Below are 15,179 nucleotides of genomic sequence, written 5' to 3' on the forward strand. Positions count from 1 at the left end.
AATGGTGTAAGGCAAGGGAAAAACATTTTCCGGTTCTTGCAATGATGGCTCGAGATATTTTATCTATTTAAGCTTCAACTGTTGCATCAAAGAGCGCTTTCAGTCAAGCAAGACTTCAAATAGGTGATCATAGAGCGTCTATGAGGGAGAGCATGGAAAAATCTGTACTGTTCAGAGATTGGATCAACTCGAAAGGAAGAAACTTTGGAATTGTGGAATCACAACCGGCGATAGATGAAGCTTATGAAGAAATGATGGCGGAACTTGCGGAGGATGCTGCTTCGCCCGGAAGTGGTGATGAACAAGCTTCTTTTCCATTACCGCCAACGCAACCTCCTCCAAACCTTGAAGGATTTATGAGATTTTTTAGAGATACAAAGTACATTATGGTGTAACTTGTACTTTGGCACATCTTTTTTTACTTTGCCTTAGCCCATGACCATATGGGCTTAGGCCCGTCACGGGCTGGTTCCACCCGTTGAGCCCACGAAGCCCGTGACCGTGAGGCTCGGGACCGCCAGAGCCTAGACCCGCTAAGCCCAGGCCCGTTAAGCCAGACCCGTTTGTCCCATTTAGGCCCGGGACCGGCCTAAAATATAGCACTATGATACGTAGGCAATCCCCATAGGATTTGATCATACACTAAAAAAGAGAAAAAGAGAGAAAACAAGAAGCTATGGTAAGGAAATAATGGCAAAACAAGAGAGAAAATGAGAGAATAAAGAACATTGAGAAATCAAGCAAAGAAAAGCAGGAGTGAAAAGAGAGAAATTGAAAAATCGACATTAGGTAAAGCCGGGATGACGCGAGTAACCGATCAAATGCATAATGGAAATGGTTAACTGCTTAGGTGCATTGCATCCCTAACGTGCGGTTGCCTATATGTTAAGCTCTAATCGCTAACAAGTTTGTTGTTGAAATCAGTACAGGCAGGTGGTTAGTTTGTTTGGCATTCTGGCAACTCACCCGTACAACACTAGGTCCAAAAACAAGTTGCTCATGACTATCCAAGAACTGGATGCAAGTGTTATTGATCCGTCGAGAGAGGGGGAGGAGTCTGATGTTAATCTGAAAGAGGAATTGTACAAGCTGAAACAACAGATGGCTGAGATGTACCAGGCATGGGTAAAAGGGCATCCACCACCATCCTACCCCGCCAACCCTGCTTTCGTCCCATCTTGGCTCAATCCCAGAAACCTCCAACTGTTGATTCATTTACCACCACTCCAAGGCACCACTTCCCAAACACCACCAGCTCTACCACCCAAACCAATTCCATACCCTCCTCCACCAGCCACCCATGTTTTTGTGGCACCCCCACCCGCTACACTTCACCGATCCTCAAGCGAGCCTTTATTCCAGACCCAAGATAATCAATACTATCCCCCGAAGCCTACCTTCAAGGCCCCAAAACCTTACTCCTACACTCCTTGTTTCGACCTCCTTGTTGAGACTGAGAAGCCACCTAAAAATCCAGAACAGGAGGAGATGTTCAAGAAGGTTAAAAGCCTGGAGCAGTCATTTAGAAACATGCAGGGTCTGGGAGGCCAGGTGAGCGTGGCTTATAAGGATCTGTATCTATTTCCCGATGTTCAACTGCCAATAGGATTCAAGATGCCCAAATTCGATCTGTATGACGGGCAAGGAGACCCAATGGCCCATTTGAGGGGATTATGCAGTAAAATGAGAGGAGCCGGTAGGAAAGAAGAGCTGTTGATGGCTTAATTTAGGCTGAGTCTAAGCGGTATGGTGATGGAGTGGTACACTCGTCAGGATCACATCAGATGGTATACATGGGATGATTTGGCCCAATCATTCGCTACAACCTCGAGATTGTTCCAGATCGTTTGTCTTTGACTAAGATTGAGAAGAAGCCTAGTGAAAGTTTCAGGGAATATGGTTTTCGTTGGAGAGAACAAGCGGCACGGGTTGACCCTTCGATGAAAGAGAACAAAATGGTGGATTACTTTCTCAGGCCCTAGAGCCCACTTACTACGGACATTTGGTATCGTCCATAGGAAAGTCCTTTAACGAGGTAGTAAATATGGGTGCCATGGTAGAAGAAGGGCTTAAATCAAACAAAATCCTAAGTTACTCGGCTATTAAGGCAACTACCCAAGCTATTCAAAATGGTACTGGGGAGTAATCGGAAAGAAGAAGAAAGAGGATGTGGCAACAATTGATTTAGGATCATGGTTTGGACCCAAGGGCCCATCACACCATTATACTCAGTCTCGACCCCACCACCAAACCTACACCCAAACCCCGTATAATCCACCCTAGCATTACTTCCCATCACCGGACCCTCATTTTTCTGTCCACCACACCCAAACATACACTCAACCTCCTGTCCACACACAATGGCTTGTGCCAGCCCTACAAAACACCTACCCATCTCCATAAAATGCTTACCCACCCCATGAGCCTACCGAAACCCTCCTGGCTTGGGTTTTCATCCCAATTAAGCATTTAATAATGAGAGGTTGCAGCAGAAGAAAACCTTTACCCCATTGGGAGAATCCTATACTAGTTTGTTCCACAGGCTGAGGTAATTGGATATGTTGAGGCCAATCGAGTCAAAATTGCCAAATCCTCCTCCAAAGAATCTTGATTACTCTGTAAGATGTGAATATTGTTCTGGTACTCCGGGAGATGATACAGAGAAATGCTGGCACTTGAAAAGTGCTATCCAGGAGCTCATTAATACAAACCGGATTTAAGTCCAAGCTCCAGAGGCACCCAACATCAACCAGAACCCATTGCCAACCCATCAAGAGACAAACATGATCGAAATAGTACATAAGGGAGGGGAGCCCAAGAAGCCTTCATAGACCGTCATGATGATTCGGTCTAGCGAGGTCAAGCCAGTTAAAAAACCAACAATTGAGAGATCAGTGAACAAGTTAAGTATGTCAAATGACGAACCATCTGCTAGTAGTCAAGAAGGGGTCCCTAAGTGATATTGTAGCAAAACAAGAAAAGTCAAAAGTGGTTGTGCCAGTAGTGGCAAACAAGCCTGTCGTATTTGTGGAGGGTGCCCGCACAGATACTATCATTATCAAGCTTGTAACCCAGTTACCGATAGTCAACAGCAAGGCTATCCCGTGGAACTATGAACGGGTGATGGTGACCTACAAAGGAAGAGAAGTTAAAGAAAAAGTCAATGAGGCCTATGGACTAACTCATTCGGGGAGATGCTTTGCCCCGGAAGAGTTAAGAAAAGCTAAAACCTCCAAAGAAAACCCAATTTTAGTGAAGAAAGCTATAACTGAAGAAGAGGCGGAGGAGTTTTTGAGAAAAATGAAGGTACAAGACTATTCCATTGTGGAGCAGTTGAGAAGGACGCCTGCTCAAATTTCACTATTGTCATTGTTAATCCTTTCAGACGAGCATCATCAGGCCTTGATGAAAATTCTGAACGAGGCTCATATTCCCGACAAAATTTTAGTAAACCATCTGGAGAAGATCTCCAATAAAATATTTGAGGTGAACAGGGTTACTTTCTCTGATGATGAGTTGCCCGTGGAAGGTACTGAACACAACAGAGCTCTCTATCTTACGGTAAAATGTGAAGATTCTGTGGTTACCAAGGTATTAGTTGACAATGGTTCCAGTGCAAACATTTGCCCTCTCTCTACTCTGAACAAGTTAAAGGTGGATGATGAGAGGATTCATAAGAACATCATCTGCATTCAGGGATTTGACGATGGAATTATCACCGGTGGAATTAACCATGGAGTTTTAGGTGCTGGACGTAGCCATCTCCTACAATTTGCTGTTAGGTCGACCTTGGATTCATGCTGCCAAAGCAGTCCCATCCACTCTGCACTAGATGGTCAAGTTCGAATAGGATAGACAGGAAATCGTTATGCATGGTGAGGATAATTTATGTGCTCACAGTGATGTCGTTGCACCGTTTATTGAGGTTGAAGATGACAAGGGGCCTTGAGTCTATTAGGTTTTCAAAATAGTGTCGGTCGAGAAAATTCCAGAAGGGAAATGCGTTCCAATTCCAAAGGTAACCGCCGCATCAGTCATGGTGGCCTTCGAAATGCTGAAAAATGGCTTTGTGCCTGGTAAGGGTTTGGGTGCGTCCCTGCAGGGTATCATACAGCTGGTGTCCCCCCCCCCCCTAAAAACTTGGGTACATTCGGTCTGGGATTCCAACCCACAGTCGCAGACGTAAAAAGAGTTAGAAAGTTGAAACAAAGGGCGTGGGTCCTTCCAAAGCCTCTCCCATGACTCTCCAGGTCGCTTGTCAAGCATGGTTCCAGGAAACGCCCAGTGACAATAGTTCCCAGTTCTATGGTTGGCATTGATGAAGAGTTAATTGAAAGGTTTGAGAGGTTGTTCGACGATGTGAACATGGTAGAAGTTAGAGAAGGTTCTAGCAAAGCAGATGTGCAGTTTGTTGGGCCGAGTGCAAAGCTTGACAATTGGAAGGCTACTCCTCTCCCTACCCGGAAGGAGTTTTGGTAGTTTGCTTTTTTTTTCTCCAGTTTATCTGGATTATTCTAGAGTTGTAATTCAGATTCTATGTTCCGTCCGTTAGGATGTATAAACCTTGTTATCTTTTAATTTCAATGAAATGAATTTTCCCTTTTTCATCAATCCTGATAGTTTTATTTTTGTTTTTTTTCTTCCTTGTACAATTCTTTTTATGCTGGTTTCAATGATATGACATGCATGAAGAATCTTCGGCCCAGTCTTAAAAGTCAATCTAATTCTGAAATAATAATTCAAGAAATAGAGTGTGATGATGAATCAGAATATAATGAGGATGAGGCATTTGAAGAAATTAGTAAAGAATTAAGTCATTTTGAAGAAAAATCCAAGCCTAACCTGAGTGATACAGAAGCAATCAATTTAGGGGACCCAGATAATGTTAGAGAAAGTAAGATAAGTGTCCATCTTGAACAGAAAATCCGGGAAGAGATATTAAAGCATTGTTTGAATACAAAGATATTTTTGCATGGTCATATGAAGACATGCTGGGTCTAAGCACTGACTTGGTGGTTCACAAATTTCCCACTGAGCAGGCATTCCCTCCAGTCAAGCAGAAGTTGAGAAAGTTCAAAACCGACATGAGTGTGAAGATGAAAGAAGAGGTCAAAAAGTAGTTTGATGCAAAGGTCATTCGAGTCACGCAGTATCCCACTTGGTTAGACAATGTTGTGCCCATGCCAAAGAAGGATGGCAAGACCAGAGTGTGTGTTGATTACCGTGATCTCAACAAGGCTAGTCCAAAAGACAACTTCCTACTGCCAAATATCCACATTTTGATTGATAATTGTGCCAAACATGAGATTGGGTCTTTTGTGGATTGCTGTGCGAGCTATCATCAGATCTTAATGGATGAGGAAGATGTAGAAAATATGGCATTCATCATTCCATGAGGAACATATTGTTACCGGGTCATGACTTTCGGTTTGAAAAATGCTGGGGCAACTTACATGAGGGCAATAATGACCATATTCCATGTTATGATACACAAGGAGATCGAGGTATATGTGGATGATGTGACCATAAAGTCCAGGAAGCAGACTGACCACGTCAGAGATTTGAGGAGATTTTTCTAGAGGCTCCGCAGGTACAATCTTAAGCTTAACCCCGCCAAGTACGCATTTGGTGTTCCATCTGGAAAACTGCTAGGATTCATAGTCAGCTATCGAGGTATTGAATTGGATCCGTCAAAGATCAAAGATATCCAAGAATTGCCACCTCCAAGGAACAAGACTGAGGTAATGAGTCTGTTAGGGAGGCTGAACTATATCAGCAGGTTTATTGCTCAGCTCACGACAACTTGTGAGCCTATTTTCAAGTTGTTGAAAAAGGATGTTGCGGTCAGGTGGACTGATGAGTGGCAAGAAGAATTTAATAAGATAAAGGGGTACTTGTCAAAACCACTAGTGTTGGTCCCACCAGAATTGTGATGACCTTTGATTTTGTATTTGACGGTCTTGGATAATTCATTTGGTTGTGTGTTGGGTCAACATGACATCACTAGCAGGAAGGAGCAAGCCATCTATTATCTCAGCAAGAAGTTCACATCTTATGAGGTTAAGTACACTCACCTTGAGAGGACATGTTGTGCTCTAACTTGGGTATCATAGAAGTTAAAGCATTATTTGTCATCATACACTACTTACCTTATCTATCGCTTGGATCCGTTAAAGTATATCTTTCAGAAGCCTATGCCCATAGGGAGGCTCGCAAGGTGGCAGATCTTGCTCACAGAATTTGACATCGTCTATGAAACTCGGACTGTGATGAAAGCCCAAGCATTGGCTGATTATTTGGCTGAGATCCCAGTGGATGAAGAATATGAACCTTTGAAGACTTACTTCCCTGATGAAGAGGTGATGCACATTAACGAGTTGGAACAGGTTGAAAAGCCAGGTTGGAAACTTTTCTTTGATGGAGCTGCTAACATGAAAAATGTTGGGATAAGAGTTGTACTTATTTCTGAAATAGGGCATCACTACCCTGTTACGGCTCATCTTTGTTTCTACTATACCAACAACATGGCTGAGTACGAGGCATGCATTTTGGGTTTGAGGTTAGCTGTAGACATGGGTGTCCAGGAAGTCTTGGTCTTGGGAGATTCGGACGTTTTGGTGGACCAAATTCAAGGAGAATAGGAAACACGGGATTTAAAACTCATACCATACCAACAATGTTTGCATGATCTTTGTCAACGGTTTCGATCAGTAGAGTTCAGGCATATACCAAGGATCCATAATGAGGTTGCCGATGCGTTGGCTACTCTGGCATCATTGTTACATCATCCAGATAAGGCTTATGTTGACCCTTTGCATATTCAGGTCTGCGATCAGCATGCTTACTGTAACATGGTGGAAGAAGAACTTGATGGTGAGCCATGGTTCCACGATATCAGGGAGTATATCAGGATGGGGGTGTATCCAGTACAAGCCACATGTGATAAAAAGAGAATAATTCATCGTTTGGCAAGTGGATTTTTCTTCAGTAGAGGAGTTTTGTACAAAAGAACTCCAGATCTTGGATTGTTAAGATGCATAGATGTTAGACAGCCCACAACTATCATGACCAGAGTATATTCTGGAGTCTGTGGACCGCATATGAGTGGGTATGTTCTGGCGAAGAAGATTCTTCAAGCATGTTATTATCGGCTCACCATGGAGCGAGATTGTATCAGTTTTGTGCGCAAGTGTCATCAATGTCAAATGCACAAAGATTTGGTTCATTCTCCGCCATCTGAATTCCATACAATGTCTGCACCATGGCCCTTTGTCGCTTGGGGCATGGGTTTCATTGGACCAATCGAGCCAACAGCATCCAATGGGCATAGGTTCATTCTGGTAGCCATTGATTATTTTACCAAGTGAGTTGAAGCTAAAACTTTCAAGTCTGTGACCAAGAAACCAGTGGTCGATTTTGTACACTCAAATATTATTTGTCGGTTCGGGATCCCAAAGGTGATCATCACAGATAACGATGCTAATCTCAACAGTCATTTGATGAAAGAGATATGTCAACAGCTTAAGATTACACATCACAATTCCACCCCATACCGCGCCAAGGTGAATGGAGCAGTCGAGGCAGCCAACAAGAACATAAAAAAGATACTTCGGAAAATGGTGGAAGGTTCCAGGCAATGGCATGAAACGTTGCCCTTTGCTTTGCTAGGTTACCGCACTACTGTTCGCACTTCAGTAGGTGCGACTACTTATTTGTTGGTATATGGTACTGAGGTGGTGATACCTACGGAAGTTGAAATTCCATCCCTTCAGATTGTTTCTGAAGTCGAGATTGATGATGAGGAGTGGGTCAAGGCCTGTTTAGAGCAACTAAGTTTGATTTATGAGAAGAGATTGGCTGCAGTGTGTCATGGTCAGTTATATCAAAAGAGAATGTCAAGAGCATACAATAAGAAGGTGCGTCCCCGAAAATTTGAAGAGGGTCAGCAAGTATTAAAACGTATTCTTCCACATCAAGCTGAAGCAAAAGGCAAGTTCGCCGCAAATTGGCAGAGGCCGTTCGTCGTAACGAGAGTGTTGTCCAATAGTGCTTTGTATTTAACAGATTTAGAAGGCAAATGTGTATATATGACTATCAATTCTGATGCAGTCAAAAGATATTATGTATGATTTCCTTGGTTAAATTGTGTTTGTTTGTACTTAGCATGTTTTGAAGATTGGAATGACAAAGACATTTTGTTCTGCTATCTAAACACTTTGTCCTTTGTTACCCCTTTGAGCCTTATTTATTTCCTTTTATACCCCTCTTTTGGAATCAGTAGCAAAGTTCAAAAACATGAGTGCAAAAGATAAGTAACGGAAAAGAGAGAAAAAGAGAAAGAAAAGAATGAAAAGAAAAAAAAAGAGTGAAGATAAAAAAACAACAAAAAGAGAAAAAAGAAGAGAACGAAAAGGAAAAGAAAAGAGAAAATCACAACGAAATAAAGCAATTCTTATGTTATGAACTACGTTCGACCTGATTCCTTTTAAGGATACGTAGGCAGCCTCACGGTTCGGTCCCATCAAAATAAAAATCCAAAAGTCCCCAAGCAAAGAAACTGGGGCAGAAGTTGTGGTTGTTGTAGGAAATATGATTCCGGAAATTGTAATTTTGAACCTATTTGTATTGTTTTGAGCCTTTTGATACCCTTCTTTATAACCCTATCCAAAAGCCCGCATTAAGGTCCAAAGAAAGACCTTCCGATCAGTCTTCTAGAGATGCCAAGTCGAGCAAGTAGAGGTGATTCATATAAGGTCAACGAGCCAGTCTAAGCAGGAAAAATGAAAAATAAGAGAGTCTTATTGGTGAAAACCCTCATGGGCACCGTAAGGCGATGAAAGATGAGAGAAATAAAAAATGAGAGAGTCTTATCGGTGAAAACCCTCACGGGTACCTTAAGGCAAAAGTGAGTTGAGAGATGAACAAATGAGAGGGGTTTGTTGGTGAAAACCTTCAGGGCACCGCAGCCTGAACAAGGTCAATGTTTTGGTGAAGAAATTGGGTTTCGAAGATCTCAGGGCGTAAAGTACGACAACTGAAAGTTGATTGGATGGATAGACTGGGCTGATTAATCCAAAGTGCATGTCATGATCATTGGTACCAGCTGCTCCACTCAGCTAAGTCCTTTTTTCCTTTTCCCCTTCAAACACTCATCCAGTTTTGGTTTTTTATTCCTTATTCCTAACTCTCAAAGTCATTGCATTTTATTTCTTTTGGGTTTATTTCTATAAGATGTTTTCAATGTCAGTTGTGTTTAAGCAAATAAGAAAGGATTTCAAAGCGCATTACCAATTTCCAAAATTACACAAAGCGCAGTGTGGCCAAAGCATGCCATAGATAGTATGAGGTAAGGTAGGACACCAAGTGTCGGTGAAAGTTCTAACGTTGGAATGGTTTAGTGATTCCATGGGAGAAGCAAAGGTTTAGATAGAGGGGTCGGAAGTGTAAAACAATGGTTTGGGTATGGAGCACTCGGGTCATCCATGGTTTTGAGGTTGAGGATCAGTCAGAAAGTCAAACAATATTTGGCCAGTTCGGGGAAATTAGTCAAAGCAAAGCACGACAGAAGAGAGGCCACCTTCAGCAAGAATGCCACAAACTTACCACCACATTTTAAACTGACAAAATTTTTCTTTAATTTTAAATAGGGGCAGGAAATTTTGTTTGTAAGGAAAAACAAGTACCCAACAGGTCTGATCATAAATTCTCAGGATCCTCCTAGAAAATGGGACCTAGTTTAAAATTAAAAACAATCATGAGTAGCAAAATCTAGCATAAATGTGCCCCAAAGGAATATAAGTTGGCTTCAAAGTTTGCATTATTAAGATAGGATTCAAATAGGAGTTTTCAGGTCCCTCATGAATAATGGAACCTAGCTTTAAGATTTCTATTAGATAACAAGATTTAGCGTAAGTTCTGCTGTACGGAAGCATAATTCAGCCTTAAAAATTTTCATTCTTAAGATAAGACTTGATTTTGATTTTCAGAACCCTCCTGGATAATGGGATGTAGTTTTAAGACCTTCATGGATAACGAGATTTAGCGGAAGTCATACCTTTAGAAAATATAATTCGGCTTTAAAGCTGTCATTTAACTAGGAGTTTTCAGGGCCCTCCTGGATAATGGGATCTAGCTTTCAAATTCTTAGTGATATTTAGTAACATGATTCAGTTAACACTCACGGATGTGCCCAGCTACCAAACTGGGGTAGAAAATTTTCTTTGTATTGCCTATTTTGTTGGTAATTAGGAGCCCACCTGAAGAACAAAACAATTCAAGTGTCGGTAATCAGGAGATCACCTTAAGAACAAAGCAATTCAAGTATCGTTAATTAGGAGCCCACCTGAAAAACAAAGCAATTCAAGTGTTAGTAATCAGGATCCCACCTGAAGAACAAAGCAATTCAAGTGTTGGTAATCAGGAGCCCACCTGAAGAACAAAGCAATTCAAGTGTGGATAATCAGGAGACCACCTGAAAAACAAAGCAATTCAAGTGTCGGTAATCAGGAGCCCACATGAAGAACAAAGCAATTCAAGTGTTGGTAATCAGGAGCCCACCTAGAGAATAAAGCAATTCAAGTGGTGGTAATCAGGAGCCCATCTGAAGAACAAAGAAATAATTAAAGCATCGGTAATTAGGAGCCCACCTGAAGAACAAAGCAACAATTCAAGCATCGGTAATCAGGAGCCCACCTGAAGAACAAAGCGACAATTCAAGTATTGGTAATCAGCAGCCCCCCTGAAGAACGAAGGGAAGCAACAAGGTTCAAAAGAGTTCAGTAATCAGGATCCCACCTGAAGAACGAAGGGAAGCAGTTCAAGTTTCGAGGAAAAGAATCGTAAGTGTTGGTAATCAGTAGCCTGCCTGAAGAACGAAGGGAAAGCAGCATTGTTTGAAAGAAGATAGTTCAAGTTCAGCAGTCAGGCGCCCGCCTGAAGAAAAGAGAAAGCATCCCAGATTACAATTCAAGTCGGCTACAAAGGAATTTCACCAAGAGAATACAAGTCAACAAAGAAACAAGAACTACAAGATCAAGTTTGAAGATATAGATAGAATTCTTGTAACACATAGATCGTAGTTTATTCTAGGTTCTTTTATTCTATCACGGTGTAATAAGGAGTTCATTAAGCAGTAGCAGTAACAACAACAATAGTGAAATCACAGCTTCCTGGTTGTCCCAGCTACCGAAAATTTCCGAACTACACCGACATGATTCCTCTATAGACCAGGATATGTAGGCAACCTCGGAAGTAGAGTGCGGTCAAATTTTTCAAAAATGCTTCCCACGGAGAATTCAAATGGGCTAAAATCGCTCGTATCCGCTCACTTTACCTTTGCACAAAAAATCTTCATGTTTCCAAGCAAAGAGGGGCAGCTGTGAGCACGTGATTTTTGCCCTATATGAATTACTCCTATAAATTCAAGAAAATAAATTTTTTCCATTGTTTGCAATTTCGTGGATTTTTGTAGCATTTTGGTTAATTGCTTGCACTTTTCTGTGCATGTTTAATTATGCTTAATTCATGAAAAAGAAAACAAAAAATAATACATTGCATTTACATATAGGACTTAATTTTACATTTTAAATTATTAGTAAATTAATTTATTTGAAAAAATAGAAAAATCACAAAAAATGGCTCATTTTTGCATTTTTATTTAGCTTTGAATTTTGTAGCATTCTTTAATTTGGGAATTAATTAGTTGTGGTAAATATTATTTTGAGCAATTAGCTTAATTTGGTAAAACATTTAGTTTAAGAGTAATTTAGGATTTAATTTATTTTGAAAATAAAAAGAAAAATTGATTAAAAGAATTGAAAAGAGTCAAATAAATCAAGAGCTGTAATTTGGGCTAATCTGGTCGGCCCAAATGAATCCCCCCCCCATACCCGTTCAGGAAAACCCACGACCCGCCCCAAAACCCGGTCCAGTCCCCTTGTCCCCGCACGACGTCGTATTGGTTGTGTTTGATCCCTACCGTTGATCTAAGGCGATCCAACGATTAGGAACTGACCCCTTCTCCAATATAAATCTGTCGGAACCTAGCCCACCCCTCCACCCCCATTTTCACCTCCCTCATTCCTGTCGCCAACCTTCAGAGACCAGTAATCCTAGCAGCCGCCCAAATCCCCAAACCTTCACCCGCCTGCGGCGCCACACCAAACAACCCCCATACGTCCCTCACCTCACATCTCCCTTCCATTACAAGCCCCATACGTCTTTCACCTCATATCTCACTTCCATTACACTAGAAACCCCACCCAAGTCGGTGAATTTCAAATCTAAAGCGCCTAGCAGAACCCTAATTCGTCCTTGTGCGATTTGGGTCAAGATTCATTTGAATCGATTGCTCTTGATAAGAGCAATCGTTTTGCATTAATTTCGACCCATTTCGAAGTCATCAAATTCCGGCCTAGTTACCACTTACCAGCCAAGCTGCATCGTTTTCATCGTTTGTCGTCTAGATGTTTTGTTCATTCATGATCGGCCAAATCAGTGTACTCTCCCCTCCCTTTTTACTTGTTTCATTTTTCTGTTGTTTGAATCCACAGTTAGGTGTTAATAACTGTTTTGATTAGTTCAATTAAGATAAGTTATTAGGGTAATTGCTTGATTAGTTAGTTACTTGCATATGTTAGATTAGCAATTATACGCTGTTTGTTTTTTGGGGCCAAATACTCCTAAAAGGTTTGTTCGTGGTTCTGTTGATTCACTTGTTTAGTTCATAAGCTTCCAATTGTTGCTATATTGATTAAGTTGTTTTTGCTTGAATCATTTGATGTTCCCTGAGACTCATTTTTTTTCCCTCCTTGCATTTTTTTCTATCTTTCTTTTCGTTTGACATAGACAATCCTGTTTAGTTGAGCTTCAATGCTCGTTGATTGTTGGTATGAAGTTTGTGAGTTTTGGGCTATAGTATTCAGGCCCATAGGTTGGGTGAGATTTTGTTTTAAGATGACCCATATCTATATTGGTTTCAGAGGGTAAATAATAGTTGTTTATGGTGTAGTTTAGGGAAATTAGGTAGGGGAATCTTTTGTAACTGCATTAGAAAGCTTCTAGGTATGTGGGGGAAGGGATTTGGCTTGTAAAACTGATTTTGAAATGGGGTTTGAACCAAATAAAGGGTATTTGGGGAAGGGGTAAATGGCAATTAACAAAATCTTTACTGCTGCCCTAACCCCCCTCCCCTATAAAAGCCCCATTTCCTGAAATTTTCAAAGAGATCAGAGCTGGAGAAATCAGAGACGGCTAAAAGAGAATATTAAACACTGAAAAAGTATAAAAAACAGTAGAAAAACAAAAAACGACACACCACAAAACACTGTTTGATTGAAGCTTTGTGTGTCATTATTTGGGTTTTCAAAAGTTTGAAGTAATTTTGACTCTTTCTGGGATCGAAATGGTTTAAGCAAGTTGAATTTGCAGTTCTTGATCTACTGAAGTTCACCTTCTTCTGCTACTGGTCTTCTCACCACCAGGTATTTCTTGGATCTCCTTAGCCTATGAAGTGCAAAAATGTGAAGCCTTGTAACTGAGATGCAATTCAAGATCCTTGATGTCTAATTAATGATATTTCATGTTTGGAATTTTGTGTTATTTCAGTTTTCTTTGAATATGTTCATCTATCTAGTCATGATTTGGCTTGAATCTAGTCTGTAAATCTGGACAGACACTCTAGTTAGGTTGCTGGTGTGTTAAATGGTTTGAAATTCTGTTCTTATGTGGACTGATGGGGTACTTGCAGTAGGGTCAATTTAGATGAATTGCATTTCTTCTGTTAGGTTGGATTGGAATTGTTTTTGAGCTAGCAATGGACATTCCTATAAGTCTTTATCATGTTATTGATGTTTAGTGTTTGTTTTGATAGTCAGATAAGTATGGGAGTTATTATGTCACTTTTGATATCTAGTTCGAATGTTTAAAGAATTCTGCTATTAGATGCTTTAATTATAGAGGTTCAATATGAATGAACAAGGGCTTTGATTTGTAGATACATATGTCCTGTACATCTCCTTGAACATGTTAGTGGTCTGAATCATTTTGTTCTTTGAAAGTTGTGTAAATGGTGAAATATGTAGTTGTTGGGGTCGTTTCTTTTCATCTCCGAGATTGCTCTTTTAAGGCAAGTTTAAAATTAATTGCGGAACCTGCACAATTTGGTTTATTCTAGTTATGTATTTTCATAATAATCTGTTTGCATGAGGTTTTGGTACTTTTGATAAAGGATTCTAAATTCAGTTTTCTGTCATGTTCAGTTGCAGCAATTGATTAAATTATGATTAGCCCTAAATGTTTATAGCTGAAGCGGCTCATCTATTATTTACCCCAATTTTGGTTTAACTGGGCTCCCAGCAATAACATGTCGAAATGGGCCTTTGGGTCTGTTCTTCCACTGTCTACCTAGGCATGTTTCTAAGCCCCTTTCACACATTGTCTGACCAATTGGGCCTGGCCTGCCTGGGGCTACAAGGTCTGTTGCTGGTTTTAACTTCCCCAAATAACCAAATGATCAGTTTCATTTTAACATCAGCATCTTTAGTATTAAGCTTTGTGAACATTAGCTTTGCAACAAAAGATGCAAATTCTCTCAATTCTATAATTAATTAGTTAGCTTTTTTTCTGAATTTAAAATCGAGGTGTGCCACAAATAAAATTAGATAACCCATGTCCCTCGCTTAATTAATTTTAATCCTTAGAATTCGAGGCGTGCCATTTAGTTAAATTTCCATGGCCCTCGCAAATTTTAAAATGCGTAGTTGCTTTAGGCGCGTAATTTAAATTACTTTCCTAAACTCGGGTGTGCATTTATGTGACCCAAATCTAAATCTCAACAACGTTAAAAAAAATGTGTCGTGGAACGCGGGTGCATTTATGTAACGTGGTTCAAGATGTGTTTTAGATGACGTTGAATCTTCCTAAAAAATATTTAAATAAAAGCCATTATAAAGTTAAAATTGAACCATACACTAAAACACATGTTAAAATCAAGTAAATAAGACAAATATAACAGTTGAGTGACCGTGCTAGAACCACGAAATCCGGGAATGCCTAACACCGTCTCCCGGGTTAACAGAATGCCTTACCTGGATTTTTGTGTTCGCAGACTGTAAAACAGAGTCAATCATTCCTCGATTCGGGATCTAAACCGGTGACTTGGGACACCATAAAATATCCCA

General features: G+C 40.6%; 1 protein-coding gene across 1 annotated transcript; it reads left to right on the plus strand.

Annotated features, from left to right (window-relative positions):
- The first annotated feature begins 7,616 nt into the window (after nt 1-7,616).
- On the plus strand, nt 7,617-13,855 carry LOC138875100 (uncharacterized). The gene is made up of 2 exons (XM_070153921.1): nt 7,617-7,989; nt 13,785-13,855. Exons 1-2 carry the CDS (start codon nt 7,617-7,619, stop codon nt 13,853-13,855), a joined length of 444 nt encoding a protein of 147 aa, XP_070010022.1.
- The last annotated feature ends 1,324 nt before the right edge of the window (nt 13,856-15,179 follow it).

Source organism: Nicotiana sylvestris, chromosome 1 (assembly GCF_000393655.2).
Source record: "Nicotiana sylvestris chromosome 1, ASM39365v2, whole genome shotgun sequence".
In the NCBI taxonomy this organism is placed as follows: Eukaryota; Viridiplantae; Streptophyta; class Magnoliopsida; order Solanales; family Solanaceae; genus Nicotiana; species Nicotiana sylvestris.